This window comes from Cherax quadricarinatus, chromosome 28 (assembly GCF_038502225.1).
Source record: "Cherax quadricarinatus isolate ZL_2023a chromosome 28, ASM3850222v1, whole genome shotgun sequence".
Classification (NCBI taxonomy): Eukaryota; Metazoa; Arthropoda; class Malacostraca; order Decapoda; family Parastacidae; genus Cherax; species Cherax quadricarinatus.
This window is the reverse complement of record NC_091319.1, coordinates 6,213,000-6,231,257: the sequence shown is the minus strand read 5'-3', so window position 1 is coordinate 6,231,257 and position 18,258 is coordinate 6,213,000. Positions and strand designations below refer to the sequence as shown.

Here is an 18,258-nt window from a genome sequence, read left to right as displayed (position 1 = left end):
TGGGTTAGGGGAGAAGTACCCTCTAAAGATGGGGTGGCGCTGGGAGTTGGGTGGGTGAGGCGGGGGAGACGGGCAGGGGTGAGGCGTTATGAGAGGGTCACTGACGAGGGCATAGTCACTGGTAGGCGGGATTCCCCAGTGGAAGTAGGTCCTTCCCAAAGAGATGGGTTAGTTGTAGCAGCCGTGAAGAAGGTCTTGTAGATGTCCTCTGAACCAAGATTCCATTATATGACTCAGACGCGGGTCTGAGTCACATAATGACCCGCATTTTTGGTCATCTGACCAGGGCCTTCCACTGGCTTACCAGTCCCCCCTTTAAAAATATATGGATATGATTCCAACCATTTCACTTCTTTTCTCTGCCTTTGTGTTTAAGAAAGCTTGACCCCTTTTCTATTTCCGTCCAGATTTGGGGTAATATTTTTTTCCCCGGACATTGGGAGGAGGATGTACTGAGAAGTTCTAGTCGCCCTTAACTTCAGCAAAGCTAAATTTGGTGGCAGGAACGTGGTTTACTCAGCCTGTTAATTCATTCAAAATGCAGGTACATATACACAGTTTTTGTTGAAAAATATATATTTTTTCAAACTTTTTGCTTCAGTGATTGGGGTAGGTATTTACATATATCAAATTTGCTGACCAGAAGCCAGGTCTGGAGCAAAGAACAAGTGCAACTAATGTGATATTTTATTGTGGCAACGTTTCGCTCTCCAGGAGCTTTATCAAGCTCCTGGAGGGCGAAACGTTGCCACGATAAAATGTCACATTAATTGCACTTGTGTTCTTTTACCTAACATATTGTCGGTAATTCTACTAACATAACACGTCTGGGTCGCAGAAGGTAATCAGGTCAGTAATCAAATCACATTATTGTACTATTGGGTTAATTTACAAAGAAATTTGGTGATCCCGGTGATGGGTTCTTGATGCAAGGACTTGTATCCTTCCTCACCTTCCTTGGATCAAGACTCTGCACTGTAGTGGGCCAGTGCAAGGACCCTAATGGAAATGTCAGACTTTTTTTTTGGGTTATCTTAAGTGATTTACACGTTACTATGTATGATATTTGTAATTACCGAAATTTGTATAACTACTTGTGTACCTGTACCTATATAAACTTAATAAATAACTTGCTAAACTTAATAAATAAACTTATTAGGTAAACTCCGGGTAATAAGCTTCAACACACTCCTGCTTCTACAAGTAAATTTATTTAGGTACAGGTACACAGAGGTACAGTTACACAAATTTAGGTGATTATATTTATCATATATAGTAACGCAGGTGCATATTACTTAGGATAACCCAAAAAAGTCAAATGCAGTGACTTATTTCCACTGTGGACCTGGCAGTGGCCCACTACAGTGCTCATTCTCAGTCCAAGGAAGGGGAGGAAGTGACTTATTTCCATTGAGGTCTTAAATGGAAATAAGTCACTATGATTTTTTGGGGGGTTTTCCTAGGTAATCTACACATGCTGCTATGAATGATAATTTATATAACTATTTGTGTGTACCTATACCTAGATTTTTTTTTTTTTTTAGATTTTGCCACGGAAGTGGCTAGTTTATTGTGCACCCCATATCCATCCTGTGGACGGTAGCGCGAGAGCATATGGATACACAAAAGACCTAGGAACTAGGCCCCAAAGGGTTAACAGGAATACATATGGATTTATATCTACATATCTATAGTTCACTTATCTGTTACAAGCAAATTTAGGAAATTTGCTTAGTATATCTGGTATCTTATTTTCATTAATAAGATATCTTGACATGTCACATAGGTTATTATACTGTCTGTCTCTGTATTCCTCAATAAGTGGACAATTAAGCACATAGTGTTCAAGACAGTGACCATATGCCTGATCACATAATTTACATTTAGTTTGATCATCATCTGTGTGTCTCCCAAACTGCCAGAAGTACTTGTAACCAAGCCTAAGCCTGGCCACTACAACATCAGTCAGTCTGTTCACATTGCAAGTTGCTCCATAAACATACTTATCTACGTTCATGTTATCATAGTGGGTTATAGATCTACTCAGGCTTCTAACTGCATTCCTATAACAATCATTTTCATTATTTACTTCTCTCCTAATATTATTCCTAATGCTAGACACAGTTATACCAAAGTTATATTCTACATTCTCCTTCTCGATACTCTTCTTGGCTAACATATCAACTTTATCATGAAGGAGTAATCCAATGTGTGATGGGATCCATAGCAATTGTACATTAATTCCTTTGTCCCTAATTTTTGAGTATCTATACCTGGCTTCCCCAATGAGCATGTTGTTGGAGTCATTATATGAGCCAAGAGCCTTCAATGATGACATAGAATCAGTAATGATGATAGAGTCAAGCTCAGTGTCATAGGTTAGCTTTAGCGCCATTAGGATTGCAAACAATAAACTTACTTACTTATATTTAAAGCTATCCAAACATTTCTTTGAAGCATTATTATTATTATTATTATTATTATTATTATTACTGTTTTTATTTGGGGACTGAGGGAATTTTGGGGGGCTGACTGAGGGAATTTTGGGGTCTGAAGGGGGCTTCAGCTCCCCCTTGTTGGTACCACTGCACCTTGCTGATGCTACCTGGGAGTTTGCTTCATTCATCAGTAACTCTGTTACCAAACCAGTACTTCCCAATATCTCTTCTAAATTTTCCAAACTTGAATCCAGTTCTGCAAGTCCTGTTATGGTTAGATGTTTTCATCATGTTGTTTATGTCACCTTTATTTATTCATTCTACCTTATGGGTTTGGTGCTTAAATTGATTATATTCCCATTTGCCATCTTTACACCTCAGTCATATACCCTTTCCCTAAGTGCTGTATGACCCCCTATGGGTTGAGCACTCCCTCCAATTAATGTAATAATAATGTATGTAAATTATTATGAAAAAGAATTGTAAGAATGTAAATTTACATCAAGAACCTTATTGAAAAGTAGGTCACTAGATGAATGCCATGTGTTGAGATTTACACTCTATATTTTGTGTCAGTAGAAGATTTTTTCAATCAGAATAACCCAATAAATCCATTGTTATAAGACTGGCTTTTTTCTATTGGGATCCTTTAATCCTCATCCTAAAGATTTAACCCTACAGTAATTAGTGGTAATAGTTTACACTTGCTGCCCAGAAGATTGTGGCCATTAACTGTAAATTCAAATTAAAAAAATCAAATCTTTTAATTCTTTTATGCAGTATGTATGCAGATAATGTAGTTTACATGCGATAAAATATTGTTAGGCATAAAAGAAAGCCATTAGCATGCAGTTTTTTTACGGTTGAGATATTTTCTTGTGCAAATGATAAAAGATGTAACCAAACCTAACAAAATCCACCTTAACCAACTTAAAATAACGTAACATTAACCTAATTTTACCCCTACCATTGATAGTGGTGCATGACATGACTCAGTCCCATGCAGCCAGAATTAATGTACTCCTTTTGCTAATATCGCCCTAACTAACTGCAAAGTAGTAATCGTAAACCTTAGCCAGGCCGGCTAACACTCAGGCTCCTACTTACTGCCAAGGAAACTGGTAAGAAACCAACACTACCTCATTTCCTTTTCAGCAAAAGGCCAAAACAATTGAATATAGTAGAAGCATGTAAGTAAAACTAACTTTGTCTATTAATGTCTTAAAAATTGACAGGACCCCAATGAAGATACAGAATGGAATGACATTCTCCGGAAAAAGGGAATCTTGCCACCAAAGGAACCAGAGGTGACTGAGGAAGCTCTGGCTGAAATGCTGGAGCAGACTATACAAGAAAAGCAGAGTACAGGTGAGATAATGATCTAAATATGAAGCATGTAAATCTTGAAGACAGACTGGCTACTGTATAATGTGCAGCACTGTATTTGTTTACATAATTTAAAGCCAAGTGTTTATAAATGCATGCTAATATTTGTTTACTTTGTAATACTGTATGTTGCTATAATTTTCTTATACACATAATGAACCATGTCAAAGTTTGTATAGAGTTCATAGCTTTAGCAGCTTTCTAAAGTACTGTAAATAAAATGTCTTCATTTTAAATTTATTAATTAGAGGCAAGATTAGGAAAATTGTCACTTGATGAGTTGGATGAACTGGAAGATGATGAAGATGAGGCCATCCTTCTTGAATATCGTCGGAAAAGAATTGCAGAAATGAAGGCTGAAGCAGCAATCTCCAAGTTTGGGGAGGTAAGTGGATTTCTTCAATATATTCTACGTACATTTATCTATACTATATACTGTGCTGTACTGTAATATACTGTACTGTTGTATACTATACCATATTATACGTACTTATTTTTTTATTAACACATCGGCCGATTCCCACCAAGGCAGGGTGGCCCGAAAAAGAAAAACTTTCATCATCATTCACTCCATCACTGTCTTGCCAGTGGGGTGCTTTACACTAGAGTTATAAAACTGCAACATTAACAGCCCCCTTCAGAGTGTAGACACTGTACTTCCCATCTCCAGGACTCAAGTCAGAAAAGTGGCAGATGCAGTTCAATGTAGATAAATGCAAGGTTCTGAAGCTCGGGAGTGTCCATAACCCTAGCACTTATAAGTTAAGTAATGTAGAACTTAGCCATACAGATTGCAAAAAGGACTTGGGGGTTATGGTAAGCAGCAACCTTAAACCAAGACAGCAATGCCTAAGCGTACGTAATAAGGCAAATAGATTACTGGGATTTATATCAAGAAGTGTAAGCAACAGAAGTCCAGAGGTCATACTGCAGCTTTATACATCATTAGTAAGGCCTCACCTAGATTATGCAGCTCAATTCTGGTCTCCATATTACAGAATGGACATAAATTCGTTAGAAAACATTCAGCGTAGGATGACTAAATTAATACATAGCATTAGAAATCTTCCTTATGAAGAAAGATTGAAGACTCTTAAGTTACATTCACTTGTTAGACGAAGAATGAGGGGAGACCTGATCGAAGTGTATAAGTGGAAGATAGGTATTAATAAAGGGGATATTAACAAGGTCTTGAGGATATCTCTCCAAGAGAGAACCCGCAGTAATGGATTTAAATTAGATAAGTTTAGATTTAGAAAGGACATAGGAAAGTATTGGTTTGGAAATAGGGTAGTTGATGAGTGGAACAGTCTACCTAGTTGGGTTATTGAGGCTAGGACTTTGGGTAGTTTCAAATTTAGGTTGGATAAGTACATGAGTGGGAGGGGTTGGATTTGAGTGGGACTTTCACATCGGAGCTTGTTTCTTGGGTGGCATTGAAAATTGGGTTGGGCAAATGTTTTGTTAGTGGGATGAATTGTAAAGGACCTGCCTAGTATGGGCCAACAGGCCTGCTGCAGTGTTCCTCCTTTCTTATGTTCTTAAGTCTGGCCTGCCGGTTTCCCTGAATCCCTTCATAAATGTTACTTTGCTCACACTCCAACAGCACATCAATTATTTAAAACCATTTGTCTCCATTCACTCCTATCAAATATGCTCACGCATGCTTGCTGGAAGCCCAAGCCCCTTACACACAAAACCTCCTTTACCCCCTCCAACCATTCCTGCCTTCCCTTCACTACAGATTTATACACTCTCGAAGTAATTCTGTTTTGTTTCATTCTCTTTACATGTTCGAACCACCTCAACAATCCCTCCTCAGAACTCTGGATAATAGTTTTGGTAATCCCACACTTTCTTCTAATTTCCGAACTACGAATTCTCTGCATTATATTCACACCACACATTGCCCTCAGACATGACATCTCCACTGCCTCCAGCCTTCTCATTGCAACATTCATCACCCATGCTTCACACCCATACAAGAGTGTTGGTACAACTATACTCTCATACATTCCCATTTTTGCTTCCACGGACAAAGTTCTTTGTCTCCAAAGAACTATACTATACTATATTCTTTTTTTTTCAATAAGTTGGCCGTCTCCCACCGAGGCAGGGTGACCCAAAAAAGAAAGAAAATCCCCAAAAAGAAAATACTTTCATCATTCAACACTTTCACCTCACTCAGTCATAATCACTGTTTTTGCAGAGGTGCCCAGAGTACAACAGTTTAGAAGTACATTCTTCTTCTTTCAACACACCGGCCGTATCCCACCGAGGCGGGGTGGCCCAAAAGGAAAAACGAAAGTTTCTCCTTTTACATTTAGTAATATATACAGGAGAAGTGGTTACTAGCCCCTTGCTCCTGGCATTTTAGTCCGGTTATATAAAATAACCGGTTTCCCTGAATCCCTTCACTAAATATTACCCTGCTCACACTCCAACAGCTCCTCAGGTCCCAAATTCCATTTGTCTCCATTCACTCCTATCTAACACGCTCATGCATGCTTGCTGGAAGTCCAAATCCCTCGCCCACAATCCCTCCTTTACCCCCTCCCTCCAACCTTTTGATCCATTCTCTCTAAATGACCAAACCACCTCAAACCCTCTTCAGCCCTCTGACTAATACTTTTATTAACTCCACACCTTCTCCTAATTTCCACACTCCGAATTTTCTGCATAATATTTACACCACACATTGCCCTTAGACAGGACATCTCCACTGCCTCCAACTGCCTCCTCGCTGCAGCATTTACAACCCAAGCTTCACACCCATATAAGAGTGTTGGTACTACTATATGTACTTTCATACATACTCCCCAATTTGATATCCAATTTTTCTTTATCTAATCATTTGATACTCTCATCACCTTACTCCTTTCTGTGTTCACTTTCAACTTTCTACTTTTACACACACTCCCAAATTCATCCACTAACCTTTGCAATTTTTCTTTAGAATCTCCCATAACCACAGTATCATCAGCAAAAAGTAACTGTGTCACTTCCCATTTTGTATTTAATTCTCCACAATTTAATCCCACCCCTCTCCTGAACACCCTAGCATTTACTTCTGTTACAACTCTATCTATAAATATATTAAACAACCATGGTGACATTACACTCCCTGTCTAAGACCTACTTTTACCGGGAAATAGTCTCCCTCTCTTCTACACACCCTAACCTGAGCCTCACTATCCTCATAAAAACTCTTTACAGCATTTAGTAACTTACCACCTATTCCATATACTTGCAACATCTGCCACATTGCTTCCCTATCCACTCTATCATATGCCATTTCTAAATCCATAAATGCATTAAAAACTTCCCTACCTTTATCTAAATACTGCTCACATATATGCTTCAATGTAAACACTTCATCTACACATCCCCTACCCACTCTAAAACCTCCTTGCTCATCCACAATTCTACATTCTATCTTACCTCTAATTCTTTCACTGATAACCCTACCGTGCACTTTTCCTGGTATACTCGGTAAACTTATTCCTCTATAATTTTTATAATCTCTTTTGTTCCCCTTCCCTTTATATAAAGGGACTATACACGCTCTCCGACAATCCCTAGGTACCTTCCCCTCTTTCATACATATTTTTTTTTTTTTTCAACAAGTCGGCCGTCTCCCACCGAGGCAGGGTGACCCAAAAAAGAAAGAAAATCCCCAAAAAGAAAATGCTTCCATCATCATTCAACACTTTCACCACACTCACACATAATCACTGTTTTTGCAGAGGTGCTCAGAATACAACAGTTTAGAAGCATATACGTATAAAGATACACAACATATCCCTCCAAACTGCCAATATCCCAAACCCCTCCTTTAAAGTGCAGGCATTGTACTTCCCATTTCCAGGACTCAAGTCCGACTATATGAAAATAACCGGTTTCCCTGAATCCCTTCACTAAATATTACCCTGCTCACACTCCAACAGATCGTCACACATATATTAAACAAAAATACCAACCATTCCAACACTGTCCTCCCCTGCTTTTAACATTTCTGTCATGATCCCGTCAGTTCCACCTGCTTTACCCCCTTTCATTCTATGTAATGCCTCACTCACCTCCCCACACTCACATCCTGCTCTTCTTGACTCCTAAAAGATGGTATACCTCCCTGGCCAGTGCATGAAATTACCGCCTCCCTTTCTTCGTCAACATTTAAAAGTTCCTCAAAATATTCTCGCCATCTACCCAAAACCTCCATCTCCCTATCTACTAACTTCCCTACTCTGTTTTTAACTGACAAATCCATTTGTTCCCTAGGCTTTCTTATCTTGTTTAACTCCAAAAATTTTTCTTATTTTCATTAAAATTTCTTGACAGTACCTCTCCCACTCTACCATCTGCTCTCCTTTTTCACTCTCTCACCACTCTCTTCACCTTTCTTTTACTCTCCATACACTCTGCTCTTATAACACTTCTGCTTTGTAAATACCTCTTATAAGCTACCTTTTTCTGTTTTACCACACCCTTTACTTCATCATTCCACCAATCACTCCTCTTTCCTCCTGCACCCACCCTCCTATAACCACAAACTCCTGCCGCACATTCTTATACTGCATTTTTAAAACTATTCCAACCCTCTTCAACCGCCCCCCACTACTCATACCTGCACCAGCCCACCTTTCTGCCAATAATTGCTCATATTTCACCCGAACTTCCTCCTCCCTTAGTTTATACACTTTCACCTCCCTTTTACTTGTTACCATTTTCGTCTTATCCCATCTACCTCTTACTCTAACTGTAGCTACAACTATATTATACTATGCTAATTATACTGTACTATATTAATTATACATACTATACTATATATATATATTTTTTTTAACAAGTTGGCCGTCTCCCACCGAGGCAGGGTGACCCAAAAAGAAAGAAAATCCCCAAAAACAAAATACTTTCATCATTTAAAACTTTCACCTCACTCATACATTATCACTGTTTTTGCAGAGGTGCCCAGAACACAACAGTTTAGAAGCATATACATATAAAGATACACAACACATCCCTCCAAACTGCCAATATCCCAAACCCCTCCTTTAAAGTGCAGGCATTGTACTTCCCACTTCCAGTACTCAACTCCAGCTATATAAAAATAACTGGTTTCCCTGAATCCTTTCACTAAATATTACCCTGCTCACACTCCAACAGCTCGTTAGGTCCCAAATACCATTCCTCTCCATTCACGCCTATCTAACACGCTCACGCATGCTTGCTGGAAGTCCAAGCCCCTTGCCCATGAAACCTCCTTTACTCCCTCCCTCTAGCCTTTTCGAGGACAACCCCTACCTCGCCTTCCTTTCCCTACAGATTTATACGCTCTCCATGTCATTCTACTTTGGTCTCTTCTCTCTAAATGACCAAACCACCTCAACAACCCCTCTTCAGCCCTTTGACTAATACTTTTATTAACTCCACACCTTCTCCTAACTTCCACAATCTAAATTCTCTGCATAATATTTACATCACACATTGCCCTTAGACAGGACATCTCCACTGCCTCCAAACGCCTCCTGACTGCAGCATTTACAAGCCAAGTTTCACACCCATATAAGTGTTGGTACCACTGTACTTTCATACATTCCCTTCTTTGCCTCCATATATAACATTTTTTGTCTCCACATATACCTCAATGAACCACTCGCCTTTTTTCCTTCATCAATACTGTGGTTAACCTCATCCTTCATACATCCATCCGCTGACACGTCAACTCCCAAATATCTAAAAAATTCACTTCTTCCATTTTGAAACCAATACTATATATATACTAGTACTGTACTTTTAATTTGACAGTAGATTTAAAAAATATATATATGCACATGGCTTCTGCTGATCATTTGTATCACATTTGCTTCTTTCACATGAAAACTGGGTACAGTATGTATCAACTTTCTGACTTTATTTTTTGCAACAGTGATTTAGTATCAACTTTTAGAGGTAAGAACTGCAAGGCCATGTCATCCTACTTCAGCTGGGATGGAAATCTGGAGACCTGATTATGACCTTTGGATATTTATACAGTAATGGATTATCATCCTTTGTTTAAAGATTTCCAGGATGATTGTTTATGTTTATAAATTAACCTATATTGCTTTTTTGGTTATTTAAAATTAACAAGAAAATCCAAGTTGGAAGTTAGCAATGATTATCAAGTCATGACCTCGGTTGTACAAGGCATTTGGTTGGTTTCACGAACTCCAGTATGAATTAGTACATTACTGATGTAGGAGTTAGTACAGTACTAATGTAATTAAGAAGGAATTTATTCATTTGGACATGTGTGGGTTACATCTTTTTCCTAGTTAATGTCTTTGGTTGCATTGTCTTTGTTTATGTGATTTCATTTTGTGGAATCGTAGCAATAGGAATTTGAGCAAATTGGGCTATGAGTGGAGGAAGTATTTGAGATATACTTTTGACTGTGTATATTGTACTCACAATCTTATTCCTGACTTGATGACTACCTATACTACTAAGAAACAATAGTTCACTGCAACAGATGAGTTGAGCAATTATCCATTCTTGATTGTTTATAAATTTGTTAAACACTTTATGGCCCTGAGGGATGGTCATCTGGTATGTATTTTTGATGTAAATGAAAAATTGAACACCTTCACTCATTCTTGTATCCAAGGTGATGCAGCATAATAATACAGTAATACCCCGGTTTTCGTCCTTAATCCGTTCCAGTAGGTCGGCCGAAATCCGAAATGAGCGAAAACCAAAGTAATATTTCCCATAAGAAATAATGTAAATCTGTTCCAGACACCCAAAAATATTAACAAAAAATACATTTTATAGAGAATATAGTTGTACATACAGAAAACAATAAGAAACAAATATAAATGACTAATTTTAATGATAAATAAACATTACATACCTTTATTGAAGACTCTTGTTGGTGTATGGAAGAAGGCGAGGAGGGGAGAGGGAGTTGAGGTTATTGTTTGGAAGGGGAATCCCCTCCATAAGGACTTCAGGTATCAAAGCCCTATCCGGGGGTTACTTCCTTTTGTCTTTTACTGGCACTAGGACCAGCTTGAGAGTCACCGCACCCTTGTTGCACAAAAAATCTGTCCAGAGAGGCTTGTTTCTGGCATCTCTTTGAGATTTGCCTAAAATGGGACAAGACACTGTCATTGAACATGTTGCAGACACAGCTTGCAACAGTTTTGTTAAGGTAATAATTCTCTGCAAAACTTTGTACCTCGCTCCACTTTGCACAAATGTCCTTAATCACTGAAGAAGACACATTCTCCCCTCTCTCTTCCTCCTCCTCTGAAGCAGTTTCCTCAGCTGCAATCTGTTGCTGTTTCAGTTGAAGGTCTTGCAGCTCTTCAATGGTTAGCTCTTCCCTGTGGTCCTCCACCAGCTCTTCCACATCCTTGCAATCTTGGCCATACTTTCATATTTTGCTACAAGTTCTTTCTAGAATTCTGACATGTTTCTCACCTTTTTTACCAATGGGCTGGCACTCTGAGCTTTCTTTGGCCCCATGGTGGCTTATTTCATAGTCACAATCAATAAACAAGCACAAAAAACAATGGATGAATGCACGGAGTATTGTTAACTCAACAAGAGACAGAGGCAGACTGAGTCTGGTACGTGTGAGAAGCGGCATCCTGGGCAGGTGGACGTGTTTGATACAGACGATTTCCGAGCGGATGTATGAAACCCAGGGGAAAATTTCGCCGAAAAAAGTGCTCAAAATCTGAATTGTACGATTTCCGCACCAGACGAAAACCAGGAGTCCACTGTATACAATTCTGTTCTTTTTCGAGTTAGGGAGTACGAACACTGTATGCCTTGCTGTAATTGTACCAAAATATAATACTGTAAATACTTAAATAAATTTTATATATGAAAAATAGTAAACATTATATGTTTGATGGTATAATCATCAGAAATGTTCTTTTAAACTTTTGAGTGGCAGTCACATAGAAGTACATACGTCATTGAGGCCAGGGTCCCTCATGTAGTTTTGTCATGAGCTCAGCTCACTGAGATGAGCTGTGTGTGGTAAATTTTGGCGTAGATATGAGAGAATGGGTCTTTGTGGTGAATGCGCATAATATAAAATAAATCCTGCCTCACACAGTGCATGATGGGAAAAGCAAAAACTTTGACTGTGTGTTTGGTTTAAAATAGCAAATTTTAGGTGTTTTCTATGATGGTTTTTATGGCTGTTTCTTCATATCATTTGATAGAATGAGACATACTACTGAGACAAAGATGATTATGGATAGTTTCAGTAACAGAAGTAGCTTGAAATTGGGCTCAAAGTAGCAGAAACATTAGATTTTTGCCAATTTTCCTAAGGACGGGTAAGGTCCTCCTACACTCCCTTGTCTGTTGTATGGGTTTTTAATAAGTCTGATTCAATTATTGGGATGCTGTAAGCCATGACCATTATCCAGGAAATAGAGTAAATCTCCTATTTTTGTGTGATTATGAGTTCAAAATGGAAGGCAAGTGGAATATAGGAGAAGCCAGGGGAAATGATTAATGAACATAAATGTTCCTTTAGTACCAGGAGTGTCTACATTGTTTATTTTGCACTCAATAATTAAATTGGTATTTTTTTAATTTTGTGTAAAATTGGCCAAATTACCAAATTCTGTGCATTTTTTAGGGTAGTTGCAATAGTTGAATTGGTGGTTTCTTGTCCTCAGTAAATAGAATGATAGGTACACTAGTGAATAGCTAAGAATTTGATCGAATGAAGGAATGGAATTGACATAAAATATTACTCAGTGGGCACAGTCGTCAATGCATAAATTGCACCCAGACTGCTCACTTTATGCCTGCGTAATTCCATAAGTTTTCCCATCACATTTCAGACTTTTGTTTCGGAAAAAGATTCTCTATCATTTCAGAATAATTTTTTTTTAAGTGGACACTGGGAGCAATATTAATTTTATGGTTCTGGACAGTGAAAAAATTAAACTACCCTTTACAGGTTGGTGAAATCAGTGCTGATGACTATGTAGAGAAAGTGAACAATGCTGGTCCTGGTGTTTGGGTGTTTCTACACCTTTACAAACAAGGAATTCCACTTTGTGCACTTATCAACCAGTATCTGTCACGACTAGCAGCAAAGTACCCTCAGGTATGGTTATACTGTTCTTATATTTTTTTTTTTTTTTTTCAACAAGTCGGCCGTCTCCCACCGAGGCAGTCTGTAAAAATAATTCTCATCACAGTGCTTAGGTTTATCAAATGAAGTCAGTGGAATTTTGATTTCTGTACATTTTTGGTGGATTTTAGATATACACTAAATAATTTGTGAAGAGATAATATGGCAAAATATTTATGTTTTAGGTAAAGTTCTTGAAATCAATTTCTACAACGTGCATCCCAAATTTTCCTGATCGGAATCTTCCTACTATCTTCGTTTACTTTGAGGGCCAGATGAAACGGCAGTTCATTGGGACTGCAGAGTTTGGTGGAGATTCACTCAAATATGATGGTAAGTTCATATGATGGAAAGTTCATTACTATCATAGTATTTCCAGTTAATTTCATTACTTAGCATTTTAAAACAAATTAGGTTCATCACCAATTCCATAATTACTAAGCTTGAGTTTTTCAGAAGAAATAATTTGTCTTCGCTCATTCTAGGCTCATTGTATCAAAATCAGAATTTTTTTTACAGAAAATTCAGTTTGAGATGGTTTGCTGTTGGAAGTATTCCAGATTTCTGTTTTGTATAATCTGAATACAGATATTAGATTTGTTAAACTCATCTGATTAGACTGGTAAGTGTTGCACACTTTTTTTTTTCTCATCAGCATCTTTAATCAAGGTAGGGTGACCCAAATAAAGGAAATACATTCACCATCATTCACTCATTTGCTATCTTGCAAAGAAGGTGCAAACATCACAGTTCAGATTACCCTCTAACTGCAACATCCTCACCCCTCCTTCAGAGTGCAGGCACTGTTCTTCCCACCTGAAGGATTCAGGTCCAGTTAACCAATTTCCCTGAATCCCTTCATAAATATTACCTTGCTCACACTCCAATACCATGTCTTTTAAAAACCATTTATCTCCACTCCTGTCTAACATTCTCACACAAGCCTGCTGGATGCTCAAGCCCCTATCATCCAAATGTTTCTTTAGCTTTTCCTTCCAGCCATTCTGGGATAAACCCTACCCCTCCTACCTTCCACCACAGATTTGGACAGCCTCCTTGTCATCCTATCCCTCTCCATATTCTCGAAATACCCAATCCACCTAAACAACCCCTCCTCAGCCTTCTGGCATATACTCTTACATAATATTCACACAACATATTGCTCTCAAACACATCTCTGCCTCGAGCCTCCTTCACAGTGCTGGATTCAAAACCCATACCTCACACTCATGTCTAAATGTTGGTACCATTATATTCTGGTATAGTCCCTGTTTTTGCTTTCATAGATAAACTTCATTCTTTCCACAGGTGCTTCAACACACCACCTACCTTTTTTCTCTCTTGCCTTTTCTATGGTTTCCCTTGCTTTCATAGACTTCCCTGGTCACATGTCCATTCCCAGATATCTTACTACATCCACTTTCTTTATACTACCTCCCTTCAATCTGATTTTCAAACTTTCATTGTCTATACTTGCTAATTCTTTTCCATACCCTTCCAAATTTGTCCACCAAACTTTGTAACTTGTTTCAGAATCTCCCCCAAGAAACTGTCATTGGCACAAATCCATCATATTTTATTCCAAACATCTCCCCAACACACAGAATTTACTTTTACAACCACATCTATAAATATGTTAAACATCCATGGTAACATCACACATCCCTGTGTAAGTCTTACTTTTACCTGGAAATAGTTTCCCTTTCTCCTTGCATACCTTATCAGTATTCTCAAAGTCCTCAATATTTACTGCATTTAGTAGCCTACTATCTTTGCCATACATTTGCAACATCTGCCACATTGTTTCTCTCTCTATTTTATCATATGCTTCTTCTAAATCCATAAATACAACAACTTCATACCTCTAAATATTGTTCTCTTATAATCTTCAGTGTAAACACTTGGTCTACACATCCCCTACTTTTCCTAGATTCTCCTTGCTCCTCTGCAGTCCTACTTTCAGTTTTACCTCTATAGCTTTCAATAATAATCCTTCCATACACTTGGTTTACTCAACAGGCTTATCCACTGTAATTCTTACATTCTTACATAAGTATACATGTACTGTCAGTCCTCAGGTACCTTCCCTTCTTTTATGAATATATTGAAATAGTTATATGTAATGTTTGTAATTTGTAAAATATTTATAAAATACTGAAAGTAGTAATTTTTATTTTCCACTTTAATTTCCTAGAGCTGGAGTGGATATTGTCCCGTACAGGTGGCTTCAAAACAGACTTGGAATCTGATCCACGTGGCCCAAGAATCAAGGATGTAATGATGAACTCTGTCCGTGGCTACAAGGATGAGGAAAGTGATAGTGATGAAAATGACTGGTGATATAGCATTATTATTTTGACAATTTATCAGGTTTTAAATCTCTGTTATAGCTTACAAACTATTTTGCTGTTTTTGTGCATGCTATGCAGAAATTATTCTCCTAAGGAAGGTTCCTAGATGCCAATGAGAGGTTCTTGATCAAGGAATCAGACCTGACCTTCCCTCCATGGACTAAACCTGATTGCCTCCTCCTCATCCAGGTGCTGAATGAATCTTTCAGGTTTAGCTGTCCTCGTTATTATTTTTTTAACACATCAGCTGTATCCCACCTAGGCAGGTGACTCGAAAAAGAAGAAACAAAAGTTTTTCTTTTTTTCCATTTAATAATTTAAACAGGAGAAAGGGTTACTAGTCCCATGCTCACAGCATTTTAGTTGCCTCTTATGACACACATGGCTAATGGAGGAAGGATTCTTCGCCACTTCCCAATGGAGATTCTTATTATTACATTCATGGGTGAGTGCTAAACCTGTAGGGATCACACAGTGCCCAGGGGAATGGGAGGCATTCAGGTTTCATCCAAGGAATGGGAGTACAGGTCCAATTCCTTAAATTAAAAGCTCCTCATCAATTTTAAAACTCCCTTAAGGGAAGTACTCCTCATGAATGTAATAATATGCAGAAATTATAAAGGGTAATTGCCTTATAAAATCAAGATACAGGTTGACCATCACTAATCCGACAATCAGTTATCCGAATTCATCAGTAATCCAGCGCTAATTTCGGCTAGCATAATTTCAAATTTCATCATTATACTGACTCAGAAATTGTGCAGATAGTTGTAAATCCACAGCAACAAGCCAGTGAAGGGTAAACCAGTGATGAAAATAAGGAAGATGTAGCAGAAAGATTCTCTTTTGATAGGTTAATTAAGTGTATTATAACCTAACCACTCTGTAATCCGGCAAACTCACTAATCCGGCTTACTACAGGTCCCAATGATGCCAGATTAGTGATGGCATCATTGTATGTTAAAATGGGGGAAAATCTCAAATCTTTCAGTGTTGGGCAGGGTACAAGACTGATTAATTTTGTGTCAAAACATGATACTCTTTGGATAAGTGTGACAAAACATTATAAAGGGATGACTATGCAGAGTAGAACTTGTAGCCACATGCAGTATTGTACTGTATTGTTATACTGTATTGTAATTCATTTTGTTATTGTACACTTGACATTAATGTGGTATTTCCAGTATCTTTTCAGATGAGTGTGTAGTGTATACTGTATTGTACAGAGTTTCTCAATTTTATAATTTTAAAATAATTTGGTAACAGTACAGTTGAATTATTATATTCATAGGGAAGTGCTGAACCAGTAGGGGTCATGCAAAGCCAGGGGAAATGGTAGGTAATTAGGTGTGAACCAAGGGGAAAGTAGCTCCAGTTCCTTGGATGGGCAGTAATCAGTAAATTTGTTATACAGTAATACCTTGTATAATGTGGTTCTGAACAGTGTGGGTTTGCTATAACACTGTTTATAATTTAAAAAATTTTAACAGTTTTTTTTTAATAGTAGTGCAGTAGTGAACTGCAGTTTTTTTTATTACATATGAGCACTTTTGAAATTATAAAACATCATGCTGAAATAGCAAGTGACAAAGACATGAAAGATAAAATCATAAAACAGGGAATGGGCACAGCATCTTACAAGACAAAAATTATCATTAGACGTAGAAGTTCTGTGATGGATAATATGGAACGTCTTTTGATGATGTGGATTGAAGACTGTAATTGAAACAAAATTCCATTAAGTCAGATGATAATTCAAGCAAGTGCAACAAGTGTCCATAAGGCAGTAAAAGAAAATGGAGATGAAGGGAAACCTTTTCTGCAATTTATGGCTGGTTTTATAACTTTCACGCTGTATAGCCCTTGTGGCTTAGCGCTTCTTTTTTTATTATAATAATAATAATAATAATTTATAACTTTCAAAAGGTGAAAGTGCTAGTGCTGATGATAATGCTACTGGAAAATTTCCCAATGAGTCAAGAGAAGTGATTGAAAAAACAGGCAACAGGGATGAATAAATTTTTAATGTTGACAAAACAGGTTTGTTTTAGAAGAGGCCTTTGTGCACTTATTTAATTAACACATTTTAACCCTTAAACTGTCCAAACGTAGATCTACATTCACTTGTGTAGCACTCCAAATGTAAAGCTATGTTCGATTTTACATGCTTTCTTATGTAAAAAAAAACATAGATCTACGTTTCAGAGTGTTATGCGAGTGAATGTAGATCTACATTTGGACAGTTTAAGGGTTAACAATGTTTTAAACCGCAGTTTTTCATAGCATGGAACTTTTTCGGCTCCTATTAACCTCGCTTTGCAAGGTATTTCTGTATTTATATTGTTTATACTGTGCATTATTTATTATATCGACTATATTGGAATCCTTTCAGCCCAGGATATTAGTATATATAACGTAGTTTTATAATAATGTGACTATTGAAAAAATAAAATTTTGTAGCTTTTTACTGTTTAATTATTTTCAAATAAATAGGGTATAGTCATAGGTTTATATGATCTTCACCATTAGAATTTTTACTGTTTATAACTGTTTATCTAGTCAAAACAATTTAATAAAAAAGTTTAGATACTAAGAATTTTTTGTTTATTAAGTTCCTTGAAATTACAATATCACTTCAATATATGGTACCTGGGAACTAGCATACAGCACATTAATTTTTTTCCAATTTTAGGTGCCACAAAACTAACTGATTAACAATATTGCTTAATAAGGAAAAGTACTTTTGTTGATGATAATTTGCAGGCAACCAACACTATGGAAAAGGAAAAGTAGAGAAGTTTAAACAAAAAATGATCTGTGAAGACATCTGAGGAAAAGAGGCTTCCTTGGAGGTATGTCTATCACAATTATTTTTTTTTTTGTATAAATGTACATTTATATTTGTTTTTTCCCTGCAAAATTCAGACAAGAA

The 18,258-nt window shown here is 37.4% G+C and overlaps 1 protein-coding gene across 2 annotated transcripts; it reads left to right on the top strand.

Annotated features, from left to right (window-relative positions):
* Positions 1-387: 387 nt before the first annotated feature.
* Positions 388-17,922, top strand: viaf (viral IAP-associated factor). 2 transcript variants are annotated; one of them, XM_070089361.1, is made up of 6 exons: positions 388-544; positions 3,674-3,806; positions 4,073-4,209; positions 12,799-12,948; positions 13,161-13,308; positions 15,170-17,922. In XM_070089361.1, the coding sequence occupies exons 1-6, from the start codon at positions 539-541 to the stop codon at positions 15,313-15,315; spliced, it is 720 nt and encodes a 239-aa protein (XP_069945462.1). In that variant the 5' UTR covers positions 388-538; the 3' UTR covers positions 15,316-17,922. The 2 variants fall into 2 exon arrangements, with proteins under 2 accessions (XP_069945462.1, XP_069945463.1); XM_070089362.1 differs by lacking the exon at positions 388-544 and adding an exon at positions 711-849.
* Positions 17,923-18,258: the final 336 nt, after the last annotated feature.

What these genes read in the sequence shown, in the direction of transcription:
- viaf (XM_070089361.1), top strand. An exon ending in ACAAGAAAAGCAGAGTACAG is followed by an intron (nt 3,807 to 4,072) that starts GTGAGATAATGA and finishes TTTATTAATTAG; the next exon opens with AGGCAAGATTAGGAAAATTG. An exon ending in CAATCTCCAAGTTTGGGGAG is followed by an intron (nt 4,210 to 12,798) that starts GTAAGTGGATTT and finishes TACCCTTTACAG; the next exon opens with GTTGGTGAAATCAGTGCTGA.